This window comes from Pelophylax lessonae (genome assembly GCF_965119305.1).
Source record: "Pelophylax lessonae genome assembly, chromosome: 1".
Taxonomy (NCBI): domain Eukaryota; kingdom Metazoa; phylum Chordata; class Amphibia; order Anura; family Ranidae; genus Pelophylax; species Pelophylax lessonae.
Window position 1 is genome coordinate 46,568,165 of NC_138768.1, and position 24,877 is coordinate 46,593,041.

Here is a 24,877-nt window from a genome sequence, read left to right on the forward strand (position 1 = left end):
GCACCTCCACGTCTAAGGACTGGTTAGATACATTATATCACATTTTGTTCTAGGCTTTAGCTACACTTAAATGTATTTTTCTTTCTGATTTTGTACCACCAAATGTTTTCTCTGACCTCCAAAAGTTGCCTCTGCTCCTGTATATGACTGGCTTTTACAGTTTACAACCTAAACTTGCAATAAGCTTCTGCAAAACCCCAAGGAACAGCTTGTGAAATGTGATTAAAAGGCTGAGAAATTTTTGGCATAGTACCAGATCCTCACTGTAGGAAGGTCTGTTTGTCCAAATAACCCAAACTGAGGAATGGGCAGGTCAGGAGACTATAAGACATGGATAAAAAGGCAGCAAAGACTGTTCTGCAACCTCAGAACTCATGAGAGGTCCAGAGTGCATGACAAAAGTCCCCAACCAGGTATGGCAAACTGGAATTATACCTTGAAATGTTAAAATGTTAAATGTTTGTTGAATTGTTATTTCTGTATTTATTTCCTGCAGACACCTGGCTTTTAAACATGAAATGTTGCAAAAATTGAAATCACATTTTCTCTTATAGTAAAGGTATTATTTTTCCCCAAATAGTAAATTATTTTTATGAGGATGATGCTGAATATTATTATCATTATTAATAATATTATTATCATATACTTAAATATTAGGGATATTATTTACGTTTAATATTAAATGATTAGTAGTAGTAGTATACACAGAATAGAGTTAATATTACAGGTATTCATTTTTTTTTTTTTAATATTAAAGTATCACTATGAGGATGATGATTACATTATTAATATTATTATTATCATTATTATATACCTAAATATCAGAGGTATTATTTTTCCTTTGATATTAAATAATTATTATTAGTAGAAGTATATATATATATATATATATATATATATATATATATATATATATATATATATATATATATATACACTTGATATTAAATAATTATTATTAGTAGAAATATATATATATATATATATATATACTTAATATTAGAGGTGTTTTTTTTTTCTTTAATATTAAAGTATTATTATGAAGACGATTATTATTATATACTTAAATATTAGAGGTATTATTTTCCTTTAATATTAAATTATGATTATGATTATTATTAGTAGTATTATTATTATAATTATTAATATAATAATAATAATAAAAATTATTATTATTATTATTCATGTCAAATGGCACAGATCAGGATACAAACCACTCTGCTACATGTGTTTGAAATTGATAAGCAGAATGTATGATGAGGTTCACCTATTGGTTGACTTTATATTTTAATGGGTACATATTTGGAAGTTGCATTAAATGGGCATCTCATTGGCTCCAGAGTATTTTGCAAAATGTAAAAAAAAAAAAACAAAATTAAATTCCACTCATCCACAATAATTGGGGTCAATGAGAGGAACATTTAAACAAAGTGTCTTCTAAGGCTAAATTGGCGGTTTTGCGGCAAACCCAATTTAGGAAAATTTTGCAGGTTATAATTGTCCAAACTTTGCAAAATTGTGTTTGCCTTTTTTCGCCTTGGGTGCCATTTACCAATCCATTCCATGGATTTCACTTAAAAATTATCTTTTAAAAAATGGCATGCTGCATAACCTAAAAAATCTTCAGAGGGTGCACATAGCCCACTCTATCACGCCACCCGGTTACTGCTCCCCCAGCTGCTTTCACTGCAATTTCCAGCTGTCAAAATGACAGCCAGGACTTTGTCCTGTATAAATACAGCAACTGGCTCAAACCACTGTTGTCAAACACCCTCTAATTCGTGTTGGTAAAGATGTAGGATTCAGAGATACAAAGTGACATTATTGTTACTTTGTACTGATTTGATTTCCTTCATCTGATTAAAGGGGTAAGCTTCAATCGCCATATGACGTCATTTAAAGCAACCTTACAAGTAACTAATATGTTGAAAAAAAAAATGTTCCTGTTTAAGCCCTTATTAATTAATGCTTAAGCCAGCCATAGATGGTGCCATTTTCTTTCCCTTCACTCGATTCCCCCATCACACAGTGGCTAGTGGCTGTAGCCCCTGCCAATAATCGCATGATAAATCCGACAGGCTGGTTGTACCCAAGTTGATCAATCGATCGATTGGAACAATCAGTCTGCCCACACATGGTTCGAATCTCAGCCAGTCTCTGCTGAACCGCCCAAGATTCAAACATTTGATTAACCCTAATCCCCTCTATTTAACTCTTTCCATTCCCTCCCTTATTTTCTGAAAAATGTTTATTTGTTATTTTTTATCATTAATATTTGAACTTTTTTCCTATATTTTAATTATTTTGTTAGTAAATGTTTTAATCTCACTTTTAAAAAAATGCACAAAATGTAAAAAATATGCTTCATTGCATTTGTAATTATCTTTGCAATGCATTGTAGCAGAAACTTAATTTTGTTTTTTAATTTAGGAAATCTGCCAAATTATGGAACCAAATTTATGCTCTTTATCTGCAAAAACACTTTTTTTTTTTTTTTTAAAGCAAGAAAAAAAATTTGAAAAAGTGTATTTTCTGCATCTTTTAGCTATAAGTTGTGTAAAAAATAAATAAAAAAAAAAATCACCAAAAGAAAGGTTTTTTTGTCCAGAAAAAGAACTGTTACTTTGCTATCCTAAGTAATGACAAAATCAACGCTGGCCCATAAAGGGTATACAGGTGAGAGAGCTGAACAGATTAATCTACAGCTATGAGGCTGTAGGCATAGGAGTGCCTAGGCATCTTCACATATCAGGAAGGGCGCTGCTATTTTTTTTAAGAGGAATTCAAAATAAATTTTAGTTTTTTTCAGTGTGCAGCTTTTTTTCAGGAACAAGTAACATTTCTAGATGTTTCTTATCCCTAATCTTTGCTTTTTGTGATTTGCTTTAACCCCTCCGCTGCGAACGCCATTTTTATTTTTTTTATTTTTTTTATTTTTTTACATACACGATTAAAGAAATCACTGAAAATGAGTTAAACACCCCAAACATTGTATATTTTTTCAGAAAAAAAAGAGACCCTGCAGAGTAAAGTAGTGGTTGTTCTAATTTTTGATGTCACAGGATATTAGAGCAACAGTCTTATGCAGTGCAAAATTGTCAGGAAAAATACACCAAAGTTAACTTTAGGGTACACAAACACAATATATTGCCCAATTAATTGGTAAAATATAAAAGATGTGGTTAATATGGCGACAAAATCAAGGACCCTATATTTTCTATAGGTAACAGGTCACTGCACACAAACACAACGAATTACCCAATATCTTGGTAAAATATAAGAGATGATGTTGCGTTGGATAAATAAATGCCAAACATGTCAAGATTTAAAATTGTGCACGCCTCCCGATATAGACCTCTTAAATCGTAAACCCAACTCCCTGACACGTCGCCAATTTAACCACTTAAGCCCCGGAGGATTTTCCTGCTCAAAGACAGGGCCTATTTTGCGATTCGGCACTGCGTGACTTTAACGGACAATTATGTGGTCGTGCAACGCTGTACCCAAATGAAATTGACGTCCTTTCTTTCCCACAAACAGAGCTTTCTTTTGGTGGTATTTGATCACCTGTGCAATTTTTTTTTTTTTTGCGCTATAAACAAAAAAAGAGCGTCAATTTTGAAAAAATAACAATATTTTTAACATTTTTTTATATGAAATTCCCAAAAAAAAATGTAAAAATCAAAATTTTTTAACATTTTAGGCCAATTTGTTTTCTGCTACATATTTGTGGTAAAAAAAATTGCAATAAGCGCATTTTTATTGGTTTGCGCAAAAGTTATTGCGTTTACTAACTAAGGGAAAGATTTATGTCATTTTTATTGTTTTTTTTTAACTAGTAATGGTGGCAATCTGCGATTTTTCTTGCGGGACTGCGACATTGCAGTGGACATATCGGACCCTTGACTAACATTTTTGACACTTTTGGGGGTACCAGTGACATTACTACAGTAATCAGTGCTATACATATGCACTGTTACTGTAAAAATGACACTGGCAGGCAAGGGGTTAACTTTATTAGCGATCAAGGGGTTAAGTGTGTCCCTAGGGCCGTCATAGGGGCTGTAAAGGGGCGTGGCTTGTGATGTTACCACAGAGACATACGATCCTACATAGCAGGATCGTATGATCTCTGCAGTTACATCAGGGAGAATGATAGGCGGCTTTTTTTACATCAGCGAGTGGGGGCGGGAGCGCGCCTCCGACGGCGCGCGCTCGCCCCCGACGGCGCGCGCTCGCCCCCTGCAGGCTCTTGGACGAGCGACGTAGTACTACGTCACTTTGCCCAGGAGGGGCTGACTGCCGCAGTAAATATACTGTGGGCGGTCGGCAAGTGGTTAAACTTCTTCTCCAAATCATTACTTCAGCCAAACAAACTATAGCCAAGGCCTGGAAAACTCCCTCACTGTGCCATCTCACAACTAAACCCAGGACCACTCAAGCTATGATTCATGCCAAACTAGAGGCTGTTCATCAGGATACAGTCCCCAAGTTTGAGAGGCTCTGGACCCCTTGAATAAACCATTTCTTACCCCCTGGCCTAGACATTACCCTGCTGTGCCCTTGACTTCTCCTCCAACCATTGTTTTCCCATTGCAGAGAAACTCTTCTGTCAGCTCCTCTCCTGGGGGAGGGGGGGGGGGAACGCATCCCCCCTCCCTATCTTAATCTGCTCCTGTTTCCCCCACTTTCTCATCTGGTCCCCCCTCTTTTCTTCCCTTTCCCCCCCTTTTTTTCCCCCCTTCCCCTTCCAACCAACTCTGATGGGCCACCTCATCCCCCAAGGCTCACGGTCTCCCAGACTTCTCCTGCTCTTTGGTATTGTCCCCCATTTGGGTGCCAAACAGCTGCCACACTTGTTTCTTATGTCGTGAGTGGGGGATGCCGACAACGCCCCCCCCCCTCTCCTGCACGTTACACCCCGATTCCTGTTTGACAACTTTTCACCCCAGTTACATTTAGTTGTTTGTAATACCCTCATTCCTCTCCTAACCTCCATTTTTTGCTCATGCTATAACGTATCAAATGTCTTACTCCTATGATATCTGCTGCTTCAACATATGTTTTGTACCATACTCTGTATTACTGTTTTATATTCTTTGTTAACTTTTAAAATAATAAAAACTTTTTGAGCACGAAAATATTTTTTTCCAGCAAAAAAATAAAATAATTGTGCACGCCCGAGAAATGGCGACAAACTACAGTAGCTAAAATTGTCCATAGGTTACAATTTAAATGACCCTACAGGTCACCAGTTTAGAGTTAGGCCCCTTTCACACAGGTGGACCGTTCAGATCCACCTGTCAGTTTTTTTGGCGGATCTGAACGGTCCCCCCCATGCATCCCTATGGGGCATCGGATGTCAGCGGAGACATGTCCGCTGACATCCGATCCGTCAAATCTGGATGGAAACCCTATTTACCATCCGTCCAGCGGATCGGATCGGATGGGATTGATCGAGAACGGACCGACAATCCGTTCCCATCCAATTTCCCCCATAGAGATGCATGGGGAACTGACAGTTGTGTCTCCGCACACATCGCGGAGACACAGCTGTCGATCCCCCGCTGAGAAAAACGGAGTCCGTGTGTGAAAGAGCCCTAAATTATAAATAATTAGCCTAGAATTATTGTTCTCACTCTGGGGTGCATAGTGAAATGTAACGTGTAGCACAATCTATACTTTTGTGTGTAGGTGTCCCCAACTTGTTTATTTATGCTTGTACATGCATGTACGTAGGGATGGGAGAGCACATACATTTTTTTTCTTTTTTTTTGGGGGGGGGGGGGATTATAAGTGCTTGGGTGTAACTTACATTTTTTAAACTTTTTTCACTTGGTTTATCATCACAAAGGAGACAAAAAGTCCCTTTTGGTGATAGGTTTTCTTTATCCACTTGCCAACCGCCCGCCACAGTTTTCCTGCGGCAGGCTGGCACGGTTGCGTGAAACGACGTAGCCCGTGTGGTGCTGGGGGAGCAAGCACATGCCACTAGGCAGCGGGGATGCCCATCTAGGGGACCGACTGCCGCCAGGCACCCGCGATCGTTCTCCACTGAGAGAGAAGGACGGTCGGCTGTTGTAAACACAGCGTACCGTTCTTCTCCCTGAAATGATCACAGAGCACCTGTGATCCTTCTATATATGATCACAGGTCTCTGTGTTCATTTCACAAGTCCATCCCCCTCACAGTTAGGAAACACCCCCTAGGCTCACAATTAACCCTTTGATCACCCCTTGGTTTAATCCCTTCCCCTGCCAATGTCATTATTACAGTAACAGTGCACAGTAATGTCACTGGTCCCCCCAAAAAGTGTCAAAAATGTCAGTTAGGGGTCCGCAATGTTGCAGTCCCGCTAAAAATCGTAGATTGCCGCCATTACTTGTAAAAAAAAAAGTGACATAAATATTTCCCCTAGCTAGTAGACGAGATAACTTTAGCGCAAGCCAATCAAAATACGCCTATTGCGATTTTTTTTACCAAAAATATGTAGCAGAATACAAATTGGCCTAAAATTATGGAAATTTTTCATTTTTAATTTTTTTTTTTTGGGGGGGGGGGGATGTTATATAGCAGGATGTGAAAAAAAATATACATATATATATATATATATATATATATATGTATATATTTTTTATTTTTTTTATTTTTTTTATTTTTTTTTAAGAATTGTTGCTCTTTCTTTGTTTATAGCACTAAAAATAAAAATTGCACAGGTGATCAAATACCACCAAAAGAAAGCTCTATTTGTGAGAAAAGACGAATATCAATTATATTAGGTTACAGCGTCGCACAATTGTGCAATTATTTGTCAATGCAGTGCCAAATCACAAAAAATGGCCTGGTCATTGAGGGGGCAAATCCTTCCGGTCCAGAACTGCTTAATGAGACATCACCCCTGATGTCTCACCTGCCCTCCAATGAAGCTAAAGGAATGCAGATTGTGCTTCATTAGCTTCTTTCCTGCCCATGCTGGCTGTAGAAAGTGCCACAAGGAGCCAGAATGAACTTTTACATGTTTTTTTCCGGGTCATTAGCACGATGTTGGCCGATCTTCCTCCCCTCTACCCGGCGTCACCCAATTATCACAGTTCTGGGACCACCAATGGGCACATTAACCCTGGAAAACATAAAAGGGCACTCTCAGGGAGCAGGGACGGCACTTACAGTGAAATGTAGAAGCAGTCCGGTGGCTACACAGCCATTGGATTGATTCCATTTGATAGTCGGTTTGTCAAATTTACAGTGTGTTGTAAAAACCCTTCTGCTACCACCATATGGCTTACAGCAATGGTGGTAAAAGGGTTAAGCTGACCATACATGTAGCGATTTCACAGAGCAATCAAAATTTTAATTCAATTTTAGAGTGAAATCACAAAGTAAGTGAAGATATAGAATGGATGTTTGAATTGACTAAAAAGAGATGGGGTTGAAGTGATCAGCCAGGAATCTGTCGGGAGAAGAGCCGGCCGGATCACACAGAGAGGGTCTCCCGCTGTAACACAGCTTGGATCTGACACGTCGGCCGCTGTCAAACAAAGTCCCGCCTCCTGGACCGCCTCCTTTGATAGACAGCACACTGGTCCAAAGCCAGGAAATTGAATCAGTATCTTGTCTATCATAGGAGCCAGTCCAGGAGGCAAGACATTGGTATGATTGACAGGCGGGACATTGACAGCTGGCATGTCAGATCCAAGCTGTGTTACAGCGGACATCCTCTCTGTATGATCTGGTCATCTCTCCTCCCGATTCCTCCCAGTGATAGGCTGCATTAATGGGCACTGATGAGGCTGCACTGATAAGCACTGATGAGGCTGTACTGATTAGGCTGCACTGATGGGCACTGGTGAGGCTGCACTGATAAGCACTGATGAGGCTATACTGATAAGCACTGATGAGACTGCACTGATGGGCACTGATGAGGCTGTACTGATAAGCACTGATGAGGCTGCACTGATAAGCACTGATGAGGCTGCACTGATGGGCACTGATAAGGCTGCACTGATGAGGCTCCACTGATGAGGCATACACCAGTATGGATAGCCGGGCACTGCCATGAGGACATATACCAAAGGAAAAAAAAAAAATCAGAGGGTAAGCGGCTCTTTGAAAACCGCCAAGAGGGCAACACTAAAAATCTATTTTTAGCACAAGTAAAATGCCAAGAAAAAAAAAAAAAAATAACAAGATTGCACCCCCTTAGACTTCAGTGGGGTTGTACACTATGGTCACCTTTAGTAGATTTCATTCCTGGGTTCACCAATTCTCCTGCAAACTGAACTTTTTTCCCCTAGACATGCCCTAGGAGAGAGATAGGAGGAGAAAGTACAAGGAGGTTCATTTGTAAAGAATTCTTCAGAAACATGCTGGCACACTACTGACTATGTAATGATCTCTACAAAGACTTACTGTGAGAGAAGACAGACAGACAACCCACACCACAAGGTAAGGACAACAGATGGAGATAGATAGATAGATAGATAGATAGATAGATAGATAGATAGATAGATAGATAGATAGATAGATAGATAGATAGATAGATAGATAGATAGATAGATAGATAGATAGATAGATAGATAGATAGATGGATAGATGGATAGATGGATAGATGGATAGATGGATAGATGGATAGATGGATAGATGGATAGATGGATAGATGGATAGATGGATAGATAGATAGATAGATAGATAGATAGATAGATAGATAGATAGATAGATAGATAGATAGATAGATAGATAGATAGATAGATGGATAGGTTCTGATATCATTCTCTTGCAGTTTTTTGTGTCTCACATTATCAGAGGGGTGCTCTTACATTCTGTGTTTGGTATATGTCAGAGTGGAGGGTTCCCCCCCTCCTCTATGTCCTATGTATGTACAATGTATGTCCTATGTATGTACAATGTTTGTACAATGTATATCCTATGTATGTACAATGTATGTCCTATGTATGTCTTATGAATGTACAATGTATGTCCTATGTATGTACAATGTATGCCCAATGTATGCCCTATGTATGTACAATGTATGTCTTATGAATGTACAATGTATGTCCTTTGCAGGGCCATCTTACCGAATGGGCACACTGGGCAGTTGCCTGGGGGCCCCACTTGCCCAGGGGGCCCCACCTGCCCAGCATCCCAGCCCCAACCAAGCATTAGTCCTGATTCCTGTGTACATCCCACCACCGAACTTAGCAGGTGGCAAGCGCCTGTTGGCCCTGCTCTGCTATCAGGCCACTTGGGCCGTGGAGGGGGAGCCCACAACTGCAGGAACGCATGTCTGCCTCCACGGGAACAGGCGCACACAGGACAGTCGAGTCTGACTACCCTCCGTGTGTGTGTTCACCGGACCCAGCCGCCCAACTTGGAAGCTGTCATTAGCCTGGCACTGCTGTACCAATAAATATCACCTTATTGATAATTTGCATTTTTATTCTCGTGGGTGATTGTGTAGACGGGGCCCCAGCACACTGCATTGCCCGGGGCCCTTTAATGCTCTTAAGATGGCACTAGTCCTTTCTCCTTTGTATGTACAATGTATGTCCTCTGTGTGTACAATGTATGTCCTATGTATGTACTATGTATGTACAATGTATGTCCTATGTATCTACTATGTATGTACAATGTATGTCCTATGTATGTCCTATGTATGTACTATGTATGTACAATGTATGTACAATGTATGTCCTATGTATGTACTATGTATGTACAATGTATGTCCTATGTATGTACAATGTATGTCCTATGTATGTCCTATGTATGTACTATGTATGTACAATGTATGTCCTATGTATGTCCTATGTATGTACTATGTATGTACAATGTATGTCCTATGTATGTCCTATGTATGTACTATGTATGTACAATGTATGTCCTATGTATGTACAGTACATCCCTATGGAAGACTACTGGAAACATCAGCTAAATTCAGGACTTCTGCAGAACCTCTCAGGGGGGACGGGGGACGGGGGGGGGGGGGAACCTGTACTATGTAAGCCAATACTAGAGACCTCTCTGTGCAGTGTATCTGGAAGGTGTGTGTGATTGAAGTACAGAGATGTAGTTGTGCTCTGTGTTATGTCATTACTGTACAGGGTTACAATATTGTCACACTTTGTAACTTTACACAATGCTGGCATAATTATTGACAGAGAATCCTTGCAGAAATCCAATCAATAAATGATGGTCCTCCCAGCTGTGTGTGTGCCAGCCTTGTACCAGGACATTGTGTGCTCCCAGCAGGAGGGAATATTCCTTCTATAGGACATAGATTTCATACAGAATGACACCGAGGACATCACACAGGACGTCAACTTTTACCAGGTCACTAAACCCCCCCCCCCCCCGCCCCCCACACACACACATTTTTTCCCTGGTCAGAAATGCTGTGCAATGTCCCCGGGGATTATCAGATGACAGCCACAGAAGTGCACAGTTTCTTAAATTTCAAAGTTAAATGTCACACATACCTCATGCAACATTTTTAAAATTTAAAGACAAACGCTCACCTTCTCTTCGGACTTGCAGAGATGTACCAGCTCCTAACCCCTACTAACGTCACCTATGCTAAATTTAGTGCACACTGTTAGCTTGTCACAATGTGCATGAGAAGCTGCAGCAAGTCAGATAGAGCTCCGCCTCATATTCTGGCCAGAGAACATCCAGCATTATCTGTCTCTTTCTTCTTGGTCGACTCCCTTCATTCTTTGGATTTTGGGTCTTCCAATCACAGAGGTTTAGCATCACATGTGTGTGTTACCTAGGATGGTCTGCATCCAAATTCACGCCTACTCCTCCACACTGACGTACACCCATCAAGATATTTTGCTATTTTCATAACTCCTCCCAAAACATGTAGAAGAGCGTCTGCAATTGCTCGATTTATTCTCCCTGGAGAAGGGACGCTTGAGATGGGACATGATAGCAATTTATAAATACATCAATGGTCATCTCAGCATAGAAAAAAAGCTATTCAGTCGAAAAGATTGCATGAGGACTCGAGGGCATACAATGCGATTAGAGGAGAAGCGTTTTAACCTCAGACAACGCAGGGGGTTCTTTACTGTTAGGGCTACAAGATTGTGGAATTCTCTACCACAAGAGGTGGTTTCTGCGGGAAGTATGGTGGCTTTCAAAAGACTCTTAGACTTACATCTCAAGAATCAGAACATTCAGGGCTATGTGAGATGATTACAGCTACACACACCTACACAGGTTGAACTGGATGGACTATTGTCTTTATTCAACCTCACCTACTATGTAACTATGTAAGCTTATATTACGTCTTACCTGTAGATGCATAAAATTCTCCTAAACTGGCACAGCTTCAACCGATGATGTCACTGGCACACACCATTAAGATCTTACTTTTTGGAATTATGTCCAATTAAAAGAATTCTTCCTTATATCTCTGAACAGCATTCTCGGTGATTGGCTTGAGCAGTCTGACTATCTGGTTTTAATAATATGCGGGCAGGCTTACAGTTTCAATCGACACAGCAGACTATACCACTATCCAAGGTCACCCCTGAAGAAGGAGTAATCACTGTCACTCCGAAACGCGTTGGTTCTTTACCCTGGGGTCATGTGGTCACTATTTGCCTGCTGATGTGATGTAATATGCCAAGCTTGCCATATTTTATATATGTTTTTGTACTCTTTTCAATAAAATGTTATTTTTCTTATAAACTTAATATTTTTACATGTAGCCATATTTTATGAGTGCCTATAAAGTCCCACAATCAGGGGAATTTTCCTATTTGCTATACATATTTGGGATGTGGCACCTCTGGGAGTATCCAACACGAGCACATTTTGTTTGATGTCACTGGCACATGCGCGGTATTCCATCAATTCATGATTGCACATAGCACCATGCCATGATAGTGATTCCCATGCACACTCATAGAAGTGACATCATCACTGCCTGGCTATTCATATGGCTGAAGACTGCAAACCGGGAAGGAAGACCAGACGAAAAGGCCCAATTTAAAAGATAAGTCTGACTAATGTGCTTGCATGCAGTTCTTCCACTTGCTCCACAGAACAGTCTAGGAGTTCTTTTTGGGTTTTTATTGAGAATGATGAACTCTGATAGAGATCCAGAGTATGGGACACCCCAATAAACTGTAGAACTGAATAATTTGAGGACTCCTAGACTTTCTAGCTGCACAATACAAAAATGGAAGTCCCACAGGATCTATATGATGATCCTGACTGGTACTCCTTTCAGAATCTGAAAGCTATACCCAGTCTCTAACTTCTCAACATTGGGGTCATCTACTCACTTCGCCACAGGATTATCAGTTGCCTCCTGCCAATATCCACCAAGTTCTTCCTAGTGAGGGAGATGTAGACCACTATAGGACAGTTGGACTCTTTCCCACCAACTTCTTTCCGACTCTCTCTAGTGAGCTTCTCCAGACCCAACTTGATCCCTGGACTCAAGCTTGTGAATAGGCACTTTTTACCATAGAGGAACCCCTGATGGAAAGAATTATTCTTATATTGGTGGCCAGTGGGAAGATTTTTTCTTACATTGGTGGTCAGAGGTAAGAATTCTCCTTATGGTGTTGGTAAGTGGAAAGAATGCCTCTTACAGTGGTGGTTAGAATGGCGCCCTTAAAAATAATAGGATCATTGATGTCTTGCCTTTGATTCAGCCAACTGGTGTTGATCCTGGAACTATGTAGGTACCTTCACTTGAGAGGTTAATCGGCCACAGCTCAAGGAACATATAACAACCTCTGAGGAACCCTAGAGTGCAAGGAAATTCTGGTTGAGAATGGCGGGCTTAATGTATATATGATGATCAGTGGTAAGAATGCTCCTTACATTGGAGGTCAGTGGAAAGAACGCTCCTTACATGGGCGGCCAGTGGGAAGAATACTCCTTACATTGGTGGTCAAAGAAAGAATGCTCCTTACATTGGTGGCTACTGGCAAGAATTCCCATTATAATGGTGGCCAGTGGCAACAATAGTCCTAACATTGGTGGTCAGTGGGAATAATGCTCCTTACATTGGGCTATGATTAAGGCTACACGTCGAAACGCCAAAGCCCTGTATTATTTTGTACTACACCTGGATTAATAAATTCATGCATTTTGGAAAATGGAGCTGCCATAGTTCTTTTACCTATATGTTAGCTCGGGTGGAAGGAAGACACTACCAGCCAGTGCACCGACCTCTCACCACCTCAGCGAATTACAACAGGTATTTTCTACTATATCCTTACATTGGTGGCCAGCAGCAAGAATGTTCCTTACATTGGTGGCCAGCAGCAGGAATGTTCCTTACATTGGTGGCCAGTAAGAAGAATGCTCCTTACATTGGTGGTCAGTGGGGAGAATGTTCCTTACATTGGCGGTCAGTAGGAAGAATGCTCCTTACATTGGTGGCCAGTGGGAAGAATGCTCTTTACATTGGTGGCCAGTGGAAAGAATGCTCCTTACTGTATATTGTTGGCAAGTAGGAAGAATGCTCCGTCCTCACATTGGCAGCCAGTGGAAAGAATGCTCCTTACATTGGTGGCTACTGGCAAGAATGCCCCTTACATTGGTGGCCAGTGGCAAGAATAGTCCTTACATTGGTGGTCAGTGGGAAGAATGCTCCTTACATTGGTGGCTAGGGGGAAGAATGCTCCTTACTCTACATTGTTGGCCAGTTGAAAGAATGTTCCTTACATTGTTGGCCAGGCCAGTAGGAAAAATGCTCTTTACATTGGCGGCCAGTGGGAATAATGCTCCTTACATTGGTGGTCAGTGGAAAGAATGCTCCTTACATTGGTGGCTACTGGCAAGAATGCTTCTTATAATGGTGCCCAGTGGCAAGAATAGTCCTTACATTGGTGGTCAGTGGGAATAATGCTCCTTACATTGGGCTATAATTAAGGCTACACATCGAAACAGCTAATCTCTATATTATTTTGTACTACACCTGGATTATTCAATTCATGCATTGTGGAAGATCAAGCTGCCGGAGTTCTTTTACGTATATGTTAGGTCAGGTGGTAGAGAGACACTACAAGCCAGTGCACCGACCACTCGCCACCTCAGGTAATTACAACAGGTATTTTCTACTATATCCTTACTTTGTTGGCCAGTAGCAGGAATGTTCCTTACGTTGGTAGCCAGTGGGAAGAATGCTCCTTAAATTGTTGGCCAGTAGGAACAATGCTACTTACATTAGTGGTCAATGGGAAGAATGCTCCTTACATTGTTGGTCTTTGGGAAGAATGCTCCTTACATTGGAGGTCAGTGGGAAGAATCCTCCTGACATTGGTGGTCACTGGGAAGAATGGTCCTTTTATTGGTGATCAGTGGGAATAATGTTCCTTACATTGGTAGCCAATGACAAGAGTGCTTCTTCCATTGGTGATCTGTGGGAAGAATGCCCCTTGGTGGCCAATTTGAAGAATACTCTTTACATTGGTGGTACAGATAGCTGAAAAGATCATTGGTGTTATGCATCTTCCGCTACCAGATGGTTTTGGTCATGTAGGCACCATAACATTAAAGATCAATCAGCCACAGCTTAATGAACAACTAATAACCTCTGGAAGAACCCTGGTTGAGAATTTGCTAGCTTAAAGTTTATACGTATCAACTCATTCACTACACTTTACATTGTTCACATTACATTATTTACTTTTATAAATCTGCAGCTTTTTATTATATTAATCCCTGGTGATCATGCTATGAAGGTCTTTGTTCAATGCTTCCTGTTATAGGGTGACAACACTCTGTCCTGGTTTCCCAAATGTGCTCCTGCATTGTTGGCCCCTTGCACAGGCTTCTAATGGGGACTACAACTGGCAGTTTTAACACACATTAAACAGACATAGGGGTTGAAATCAATTACAGTAAGTAAAGCTTCAGAATGCAAAATCTGGTGCATGTTGTGCATGGTAGCCCACCAATCGGCTTCTTACTACAGCTTGTTCTATTAAGCTTTTTTTTAACTAACTAAAAAAAAAAAAAAAAAAAAAAAAAGCTTGGAAGCTGATTGGCTTCTATGCAGTGTTGCAGCAGATTTTTGCACTCTCCAGTTTTGGTAAATCAGCCCCATGGTCTATTGTTGTCACCGTCAGGAAACCCAACCTGAGAAATGTTATGCAGCCACCACTAAAGTGTCAGTAATGGCTGCAAGGAGACTGCATGAGATCAGCAGCAGAGAAGTAGAGAAGTAATAAAGAATATCTAAAAAAAAATAAAAATAAAAAAATAAAAAACACACACACACAGGATGCAGCAGAAGACTCATGACCTCAATGTCAATAAAAAAAATAAATTAAAATAATAGAATAAAATAAGAAAATAATTATAATAAACAAAATATAGAATAAAATAAAAGTATTGAACTAAATGTTCAATAGAATAAAATAATTTAAAATATAATATACATAGCCTAATGTAAAGAGCATTATTCCCACGGACCACCAATGTAAGGACTATTAAAATAAACTACATACAGAAAAAAAAAAAAAAAAGAATTACGATATTTAATATGAATTGAAAATAGAATAAAAATAAAAGAAGTACAATAATTAAAATTAACTGAATAAAGAACAAAATAAAAGAATCAAAAGAATTAAAATGCACTAAATATGGAAAAAAAATGGAAGAATTAAGATAAACCAAATATGTAATAAAATAGAATTAAAAGAATCAAAATAAATGATATATAGAATCAAATGAAATCAAAAAAATATTGTCTCTATTATATGATGTTTAGAGGGCGAGGCTGAAAATATCAACGTCAGGATGAATATATGTGAGCATTTTTACTCTTGGCTTGTAAATTCCAGTCTAACAACATCAGGCTTTAAAAATCAGTAAAAAGCATCAAACAGATTTTTCAGCTCTGGCTCAGTTTTCTCCAGCTCTAGGCGGTGAACAACAAAGGTAGACTCTACTAGAAATGCCAGCGGTAAAACATTATGTACAGAAAAAATTCTTTAATAATTAGAGGTTAAAACTGATTGATTGGCCTCTGTGAAAGCTGTCAATCCCTGTAGTAGCTTCATTGAGAAAAATACAAGGCATTCTCTAAATGACGGCCATGCCAAGTGACCAACTCCCTGTGGTTACCATACAGAAGACAACCTCTCGGCGGGTACCCAGAAGATCGCGGCCATCACTATAGTAGCTCAGGCTACTACAGTGGTTTACAGCCTCCACATATCACATATGCATATACTTACATTGGGCCACAGGGAAACAGGCATCAATAAAACTGTATTCAAAACTTAAAAAAAAATAAAATGTAATTAAAAATTGTCTTAAGTCAGGGCTTTTTTTTTCAGCAGGAACATGGTGGAACGCAGTTTCGGCACCTTCAGCACTGAATGTATGTAATAGCAAGTGGTGCGGAGTGTGTTGGAGTGGAGGGTCTCTTGATGCTGGCTGCTTGGGGATCTATTGTCACTGGTAGGGATCTGGTAGTGTGTGAGGGTCTATTTTTGCTGCTGGGGGATCTATTGTTGCTGGGGGTCTTATGTTGTTGGTAGGGATCTCCTGTTGAGGTCTATTGTTGGCTTATCTATTGATACTGGTTGCTGGGAGAGCGGTTGTTGCAACTGGAGGGGGTCTAATGTTGCTGGGGTGGATCTTTTGATGCTGGGTGAGGTATTTTGTTGTGCGTGGGAGGTGGGTAGGGGGTGGAACCAAGGAACAATGCTCAGAGGTGGGTAGTGGGTGGAGACAAGGGGTGACTCAGAAGGGGGGAGTTCCTGCACCTATTCTCCCAGAAAAAAAAAAGCCCTGTCTTTAGTTAAACTTTAAAACATGTCCAAACCCAAAAGCAAAACCGTAATATATAGTCCTTGGTGTGGTAGCTAATTTTTTATTTTTTCAAGCTTCTCTGGCTTTATTTTAACTTAGTAGCCCTGAAAATAACGATCTTCCCCTTTTAGGGGTATCTACATCACTCCTCCTCTGTATCTATGAAGGAAGCCATGGTTGTCAGCTAGTATGCTCTCTAGATATGGACTACAAACATGTCTGTATCTCTTAATTTCCATTACATGGAGGCAAGGCAGTTGGTAGTTTACAGATATTCTTGAATGCAGCTCAAAGGCAGTAACAAGGACACAACATTTCTGGTAGGATCAACAGGTAACCTCTATTTTTGCTATAAATGGTCTCAGCCTGGAATAAAAACGAATGTAGCCATCACATCCAGGGAATGGTAAGTGCAATATAATTTATTACATTTTTGTTCTTGGGTTTATTTATCTTTTAAGCTGGATGACACCCCTATTTACTATTGCTATGACTGAACGCTGGATGGACGTGCTGTCATTGTACATAGAAAACTATTTGGTCGCCTATAGCTCAGGGCAAAGGCCATTGTAGTAACATGTCACTATCTGCCTTAAACAGGATTTTATTTTTATATTTCAGACAAAACATGCCTGGAAAAGGTATACAAGAGTTTACACCCTATAGGGACCTATAAAATGGTTAGAATTGGTTTAGGTTTATGAGTAAGCGTTTATGGGGTAAGGGCGCTGCCATGGGAGAATCATGGAGGCTGTCATGGCTGAACCCTTCTTTTTTAAAAATCTGAGTTTCTCTGGTGTCATTTTGAAGCCTTTGGCTTCAATACTGTCTGAGCATGCTTGTTGTTGATCCGTGATTCAAAAGGCACAGCCAGGAAAGTAGCATTTTCTTCGGGAAGCTAGCAATGACATCACCTGTACTTCCATGTGTCTTGGCTGCACCCTGTATAAAAATTTTTTAGCAAAATAAAATACAATAAAAAATAAATATTTATATACATATGTATATACTGTATAGTTATATTTGTTTTACATCAGGCATGTCCAACCTGTGGCCCGAGGGCCGTATGCGGCCCAGAACTGCAGCCAATGCGGCCCACTGCCCCCTGACAATTTTTTTTTTTCTGGGGAGGAAGGAAGTCAAGTCGGGGGCAAGGCCACAGCGGCTTCCAACCAACTGTAGGCAGAGGCTGCAACTGCATTGGATGGGCACGCACTGGTGAGGCTGCACTGGATGGGCATGCACTGGCAAGGCTGCATTAGAAGGGCACTGATCAGGCTGCATTGGATGGGCATGCACTGGTGAGGCTGCATTGGATGGGCACTGATCAGGCTGCATTGGATGGGCATGTACTGGTGAGGCTGCATTGGATGGGCACTGATCAGGCTTTATTGGATGGGCATGCACTGGTGAGGCTGCATTGGATGGGCACTGAACAGGCTGCATTGGATGGGCATGCACTGGTGAGGCTGCATTGGATGGGCACTGAACAGGCTGCATTGGATGGGCACGCATTGGATGGGCACTGTTTAGGCTGCATTAGATGGGCACGCACTAGGCTGCAAGCGCCGTGTGATCTCCCGGCTGCTGCGGGAGACTTAGGATGTCTGCAGTCAGTGACAGAGCCACTGCTTCCTGTATAGTTCCGGCTCTGTCACAGGCGGAGTCACATGAAATACACTCACACCTGTGACAGGAGCCATACAGAAAGCTGCGGCTCTGCTCTCTACTGCAGCCGCTGTAACCTACAGCAGTACCCGCATGACCAGCATTACCCGCCAGCAGTAACCGCCAGCATTACCCACCAGCAGTAACCACCAGCAGTCTTCAAAATAAGTAGAAAAGGCATTAGCGTGTGTAAATTGTTGCAATATGTTTTTTAATAACTAGTTGTGTTTTGTAAATAATATGTCATGTCCTTGTTCATACATGTACATTGTCTGGCTGCCTAAGTCATATGTGCTAGGTGTGCAACTATCCCTCAGCACATAACTGTAAATATCCCAGCATGTGCAGTGTTTCTGACTCCTACCACGACTTCAAATCAATGAAGTGGTCATGGTGGTTAGAGTGTTCCTTTGATATCTCTCAGAAGAAGTAATCCTCTGTGAACTGATTCAATTTCATTGGTCATCCTCTAGTTGTGTTAAATTAGTGCGGGGGGGTTGGGGGGGGGGGGAGGTGGTGCGGGAAGGGCGCAGTGGCGTTTTATTACTTATATACCTTAACTATAGTATATATTTTATATGCGGCCCGAGAAAATTTCTCTACACTCAATGTGACCCAGAGATGCCAAAAGGTTGGACACCCATGCTTTACATGTATATAAAACTGTTTTCATAAAATCAAAAGTTATAAATATATATAAAATATTTATCCTCTTTATATATATCATCTTATATATACAGTATCTCACAAAAGTGAGTACACCCCTCACATTTTTGTAAATATTTTATTCTATATTTTCATGTTACAACACTGAAGAAATTACACTTTGCTACAATGTAAAGTAGCAAGTGTACAGCTTGTATAAGGCCCCTTTCACACAGGTGGGCAGTTCAGATCCCCCTGTCCATTTTTCAGGCGGATCTGAACGGGTGCCCCATGCATCTCTATGGGGCATCGGATGTCAGTGGAGACATGTCTGCTTACATCCGATCCGGTTCGTCAAATCTGGACGGATGGAAACCCTATTACAGACGGTCCGTTCCCATCCGATTCCCCCATAGAGAACAGCAGGGACCTGATAGCTGTGTCTCCGCACACAACGCGGAGACACAGCTGCCATCCCCCTGCTCAGCGGGTGATCGGCGGATCGATCCCCCGCTGAGAAAAACGGAGTCCACCGATGGACTCCTATGTGTGAAAGGGGCATACCAGTGTAAATTTGCTGTCTAATCAAAATAACTCAACACACAGCCATAAATATCTAAACCGCTGGCAACAAAAACCAGTGCACCCCTAAGTAAAAATGTCTAAATTGGGTCCAAAATGTCAATATTTTGTGTGGCCATCATTATTTTCCAGCACTGCCTTAACCCTCTTGGGCATGGAGTTCACCAGAGCTTCACAGGCTGCCACTGGAGTCCTCTTCCACCCCTCCATGATGACATCATGGAGCTGGTGGATGTTAGAGACCTTGCGCTCCTCCACCTTCCATTTGAGGATGCCCCACGGATGCTCAATAGCGTTTAGGTCTGTAGACATGCTTAGCCATCACCTTTACCCTCAGCTTCTTTAGCAAGGCAGTGGTTGTCTTGGAGTCGTTATTATGTTGGAATACTGCTCTGGGGCCCAGTCTCTGAAGGGAGGGGATCATGTTCTGCTTCAGTATGTCACAGTAGATGTTGGCATTCATGGTCCCCTCAATGAACTGTAGCTCCCCAGTGCCGGCAGCACTCATGCAACCCCAGACCATGACACCCCCACCACCATGCTTGACTGTAGACAAGACACACTTGTCTTTGTACTCCTCACCTGGTTGCCGCCACGCACGCTTAACACCATCCGAACCAAATAAGTTTATCTTGGTCTCCTCAGACCACAGGACATGGTTCCAGTAATCCATGTCCTTAGTCTGCTTGTCTTCAACAAACTGTTTGCTGGCTTTCTTGTGCATCATCTTTAGAAGAGGCTTCCTTCTGGGACGACAGACATGCAGACCAATTTGATGCAGTGTGCGGCGTATAGTCTGAGCACTGACAGGCTGACCCCCCCACCCCTTCAACCTCTGCAGCAATGTTGGCAGCACTCATACATCTATTTTCCAAAGACAACCTCTGGATATGACGCTGAGCACTTGCACTCAACCTCTTTGGTTGACCATAATGAGGCCTGTTCTCAGTGGAACCTGTCCTGTTAAACCGCTGTATGGTCTTGGCCACCGTGCTGCAGCTCAGTTTCAGCCTAGGCCAGTGATGGCAAACCTTGGCACCCCAGATGTTTTAGAACTACATTTCCCATGATGCTCATATATATATTTTTTTTATTACATATATTATAAATATTACAATTAATAATACAACTATTATAAATACAAAGATGCTTTTTTTTAAAAAAATATACAGTATTTCTCAAAAGTGAGTTCACTCCTCACATTTTTGTACATATTTTATTATATATTTTCATATATATATATATATTATTGTTATATAAACATTGCAAAATATCATTGTGGCCCCTAAAACAACTTGCATATAGCCAAATATTGCTATCTTTTTTTGTAAATGGACTTTTGCAAGCAAATTCTTGACAGTAATACCAAATATACAGTAACATTTCACTACTACCCTGTTTCCCTGAAAATAAGCCCTACCCTGAAAATAAGACCTAGCATTAATTTTGGGGATGGCTGCAATATAAGCCCTACCCCAAAAATAAGCCCTAGTTAAAGTCGTTCTAAAAACATTTATTAACCCTCGCCCCCTAGCTGCAGGCGCGCGACCAACGTACAGCTACATCGGTTTGCGCAGGAGGGGCTGCCTGCCACAGTAAAACTGCGGCGGGCAGCCATTAACAGGTTAAGGAATGCGGTAAAATACCACATTGTGTTTTCCAACATTTTTTTTGCAACTTACTGAAAAAACGCTACTAAAATACGGCATGACCTATTTTATGAGGTGATGCAATATTTTAGTAGTGAAAGCTTGCAGTTGGTAACTGTTATGGTTGTTAAGGAGCGTGTAGCCGCCGTATCCTTAACAACCATGACTGATCTGCTGTCAACGGCACCCCCCCCCCCCCCCCCCCCAATTTATACCAGGCTCCTTGGGTCTTGTATGGATATTGAGGGAAATCCCACACCAAATTTTAAAAAGAAAAATGGCACAGGGTCCCCCCCAATAGCTATACCAGAACCTTGCACCAGATCATGCAGCCTGGCTGGCTGGGAAAGGGGTGGGAAGAATGAGTGCCCTGGGCCCTGGTTATGGGGGAACATGGGCGGGGGCTTAACGGAATCTGGGCTCCCAGATCCCGACCCCCACCCCATGTGAATGAGTAGGAGTACACAATACCCCTACTCATTCACACAAAAAGTGGTAAAAGTGAGTGAAAATGCAGAGCCAGTTTTTGACAAGTCCTTTATTTTAAAAAATTGTCCCTGGTGTAGATCCAAGCACTCCGAGGGAGAGACGCCATGGGACGCCAATATGCACACAGCAACTCGGATAAAGACATACAGAGAGCAACCATTCCACTAATACCCTGAGTTTGTTCCATGGACCCATGCAAAGCTTCTGCTTTTTATGAGTCTCACTCGTTTGCAGACAATAGCTGCTTTTATTTGAGGACCTTTGTTGGGACAGTGAGATGTCTATTCTCTTCCCCCCTCGTTAGTGGGATGGTTTCTTACCTGTTTTCCCTACTCAGACACAAACAAAGCTGTATTCTTTTTCTGGAGCATTCAACTACATATGATTTATCCCACCATAACTAACCGATGTGAATCGCTTATACACATGCATCTCCCCCATGCCCAGGTCGATGATATCAAGTGTGTGATGTCAGGCAGTGGTAGCCAGCATCGGGTGCGGACCTTTTTTTCTGGGTCAGCGGCTGGTATTTATCGTGATTGACATTGGATCTAGGGCTGGGTACAATTTTTAAAATAATTTTTAATAATGGACTTGTCAAATACTAGCTCTGTGTTTTTACTCACTTTTACCACTTTTTTGGTGAATGAGTAGGGGTATGTACCCCAAATTCATTCACATGGAGGGGGGAACCAGGACCCCCCACCCGCAGACCCAGCCAGCATCCAGGGTTGTGGGGAAGAGGCCCTTGTTCTCATCAACATGGGGACAAGGTGCTTTTGGGGGAGAGACCTCCTGCCCCAAAGCGCTTCCCCTTGTTGAGGGTACGTGACCTGGTATGGTTCAGGAGGAGAGGGGGCTTGCTAGTCCCCTCTATTCCTTGCTTGCTGGGCTGCATGCTCAGATAAGGGTCTGGTATGAATTTGGGGGGAGGGGCACAAACCTCTTTTTTTGTTTTTTTATTTTGGCATGGGGTTCCCCTCAAAATGCATACCAGACCCAGAGGTGTATTTACCAGCCATTTTTGCCTTATGCGGTAAATACTCTCCTCACCCATCCATTCATGCAGTCTCCATGCTTCATTTTGTTGAGAAATCACTTGGCATTTCGGCCATCTTGAGTAAGGGCAGATGATTCATGTACCATTTACTTTCTGGAATCCATCTGCCCTCAGCTTAGGTATGCAGATAGGAGGATGTGCTTAGCCGGGGCTTTTTTCAGCGGGAACACTTGGGAACGCAGTTCCAGCACCTCCAGTACTGACTGTATGTAATTGTATGGAAGCTGGGGTCCCTGTGCTGCAGGGTCTATTGATGCTGCCTGAAGGGGATCTATTTTTGCAGGGGGGGGGGGGTGTCTGTTGTTGTTGGTGGGGGTGTAAAAATAAGTGTTGAACACTTAAGCAGATGCGCACAGGATAAATTTTGATCAATTAGATATAGTGATGTTGGTGTTCACGTGATAAATACTTAAAGCGGAGTTCCACCCTGGGAATACTTTTTTTAATAAAAATACCCCCGGGACAGTCAGGGCTAGCGCATTCCACAATAGATAGCCTCTGATCTGTCCCAGGTTGCACTTACCTTTTAGGAGAAATACTTACCTTGAAAAAGGATTTTCCAGCGCTGCCATCTCAGGTGTGGGCAGCTTGAAGCCAGCGCGATCCTCTTCTGTGTCCTCTTCCGTCTTCTTTGGTCCCACGATGCACTGCACCGACCCCGCCGTCACTTCCGGTGTGCGCGCGTCATCCCTCCACAGCTTCTGGGCATGCCCAGAAGCTGTTTAGAAGGGAATGACGCGCGCGCCCCGGAACTGACGTCGGGGCTGGTGCAGGCGCAATGATTCCTGGGAGCTATGACGTTCAGCTCCCAGGAATCATTGCAAAGCCAGGAAGTGACGAAGGGCCGTGGCCGCCGAAGGGAGGAAGAAGGAAGTAAGGTAAGTATATTTTCTTCTATACGAGGTAAGTAAAAAAAAAAAAAAAAAATGCGATTATCCATTTGTTTTTCAGGTGACCCGGAGCGAGAAGATGGAGGTAAGTATAATTTTAGGGTGGAACTCCACTTTAAAGTGATAGAAGTGTAAACAATGTATGAGCTGCTTATCAACAACAATAGAGTTGAAAATCAGTGAAATACAATAGAGACAGTGCTCCAATACTGGTGTGGATTAATAAGTATACACTCTTATAAATGTTATGTCACTGATGTGCTTAAAGTAACAATGGATAAATAAATATATTAATATGTGTAAACTCCTATAAATATCACCAATGTGCTTATATATATATATATATATATATATATATATATATGTGTGTGTGTGTATATATGTATATGTATATATATATATATATATATATATATATATATATATATATATATATATATAAAATAATGGATGTGTGCTTAATTTAAGTGACAGTAAACAATGCTTAGTAGCACAAGAGCACTTTGCACAGTCAATTGGATATTATTATGTATTCACTTATTCGCTTTGGACTTTCACTAATAATATTACAATCAATATTACAATCAATACAATTCATATATATTTTGCAGCAAATTGAATATTGTTCACATTCACCTTGGATTTTCATTATTACCAGTATTTATTTATTTATCTATTGGATATATATTCATTTATGTATTGCTATTTATATATATTCAAACACATTGGTGATATTTTTAGGAGTTTATTTCCAGCATTTATTTATAAGCACATTGGTGATATTTATAGGAGTTTACACATATTAATAAATGTATTTATTTATCCATTGTTACTTTAAGCACATTAGTGACATTTATAAGAGTGTATACTTATTAATCCACACCAGTATTGGAGCGCTGTCTCTATTGTGTTTCACTGTTGTTGGTGGGGGACCTATTGTTGCTGGGGGGTGGGTCTTATATTGCTGGGGGGGTCAGTTATTGGTGGGAGGGATCTACTGTTGAGGGAGGGGATTATTGTTGCTGGCTGCTGGAGAGTCTATTGATGCTGGCTGTGGGGAGATCTGTTGTTGCTGCCGGGGGTCTATTGTTTCGGTGATCTATTGTCAT

General features: G+C 41.3%; 1 protein-coding gene across 1 annotated transcript in view; it reads left to right on the forward strand.

The window, feature by feature from the left end:
• Positions 1–291: 291 nt before the first annotated feature.
• Positions 292–24,877, forward strand: part of SLC14A1 (solute carrier family 14 member 1 (Kidd blood group)) — a 129,670-nt gene continuing 105,084 nt past the window's right edge. Inside the window, exon 1 of the mRNA XM_082258267.1 lies at positions 292–413. Within this exon, the coding sequence (XP_082114393.1) occupies positions 375–413 (39 nt within the window). The 5' untranslated portion in view covers positions 292–374. The remainder of the gene's footprint in view (positions 414–24,877) is intronic.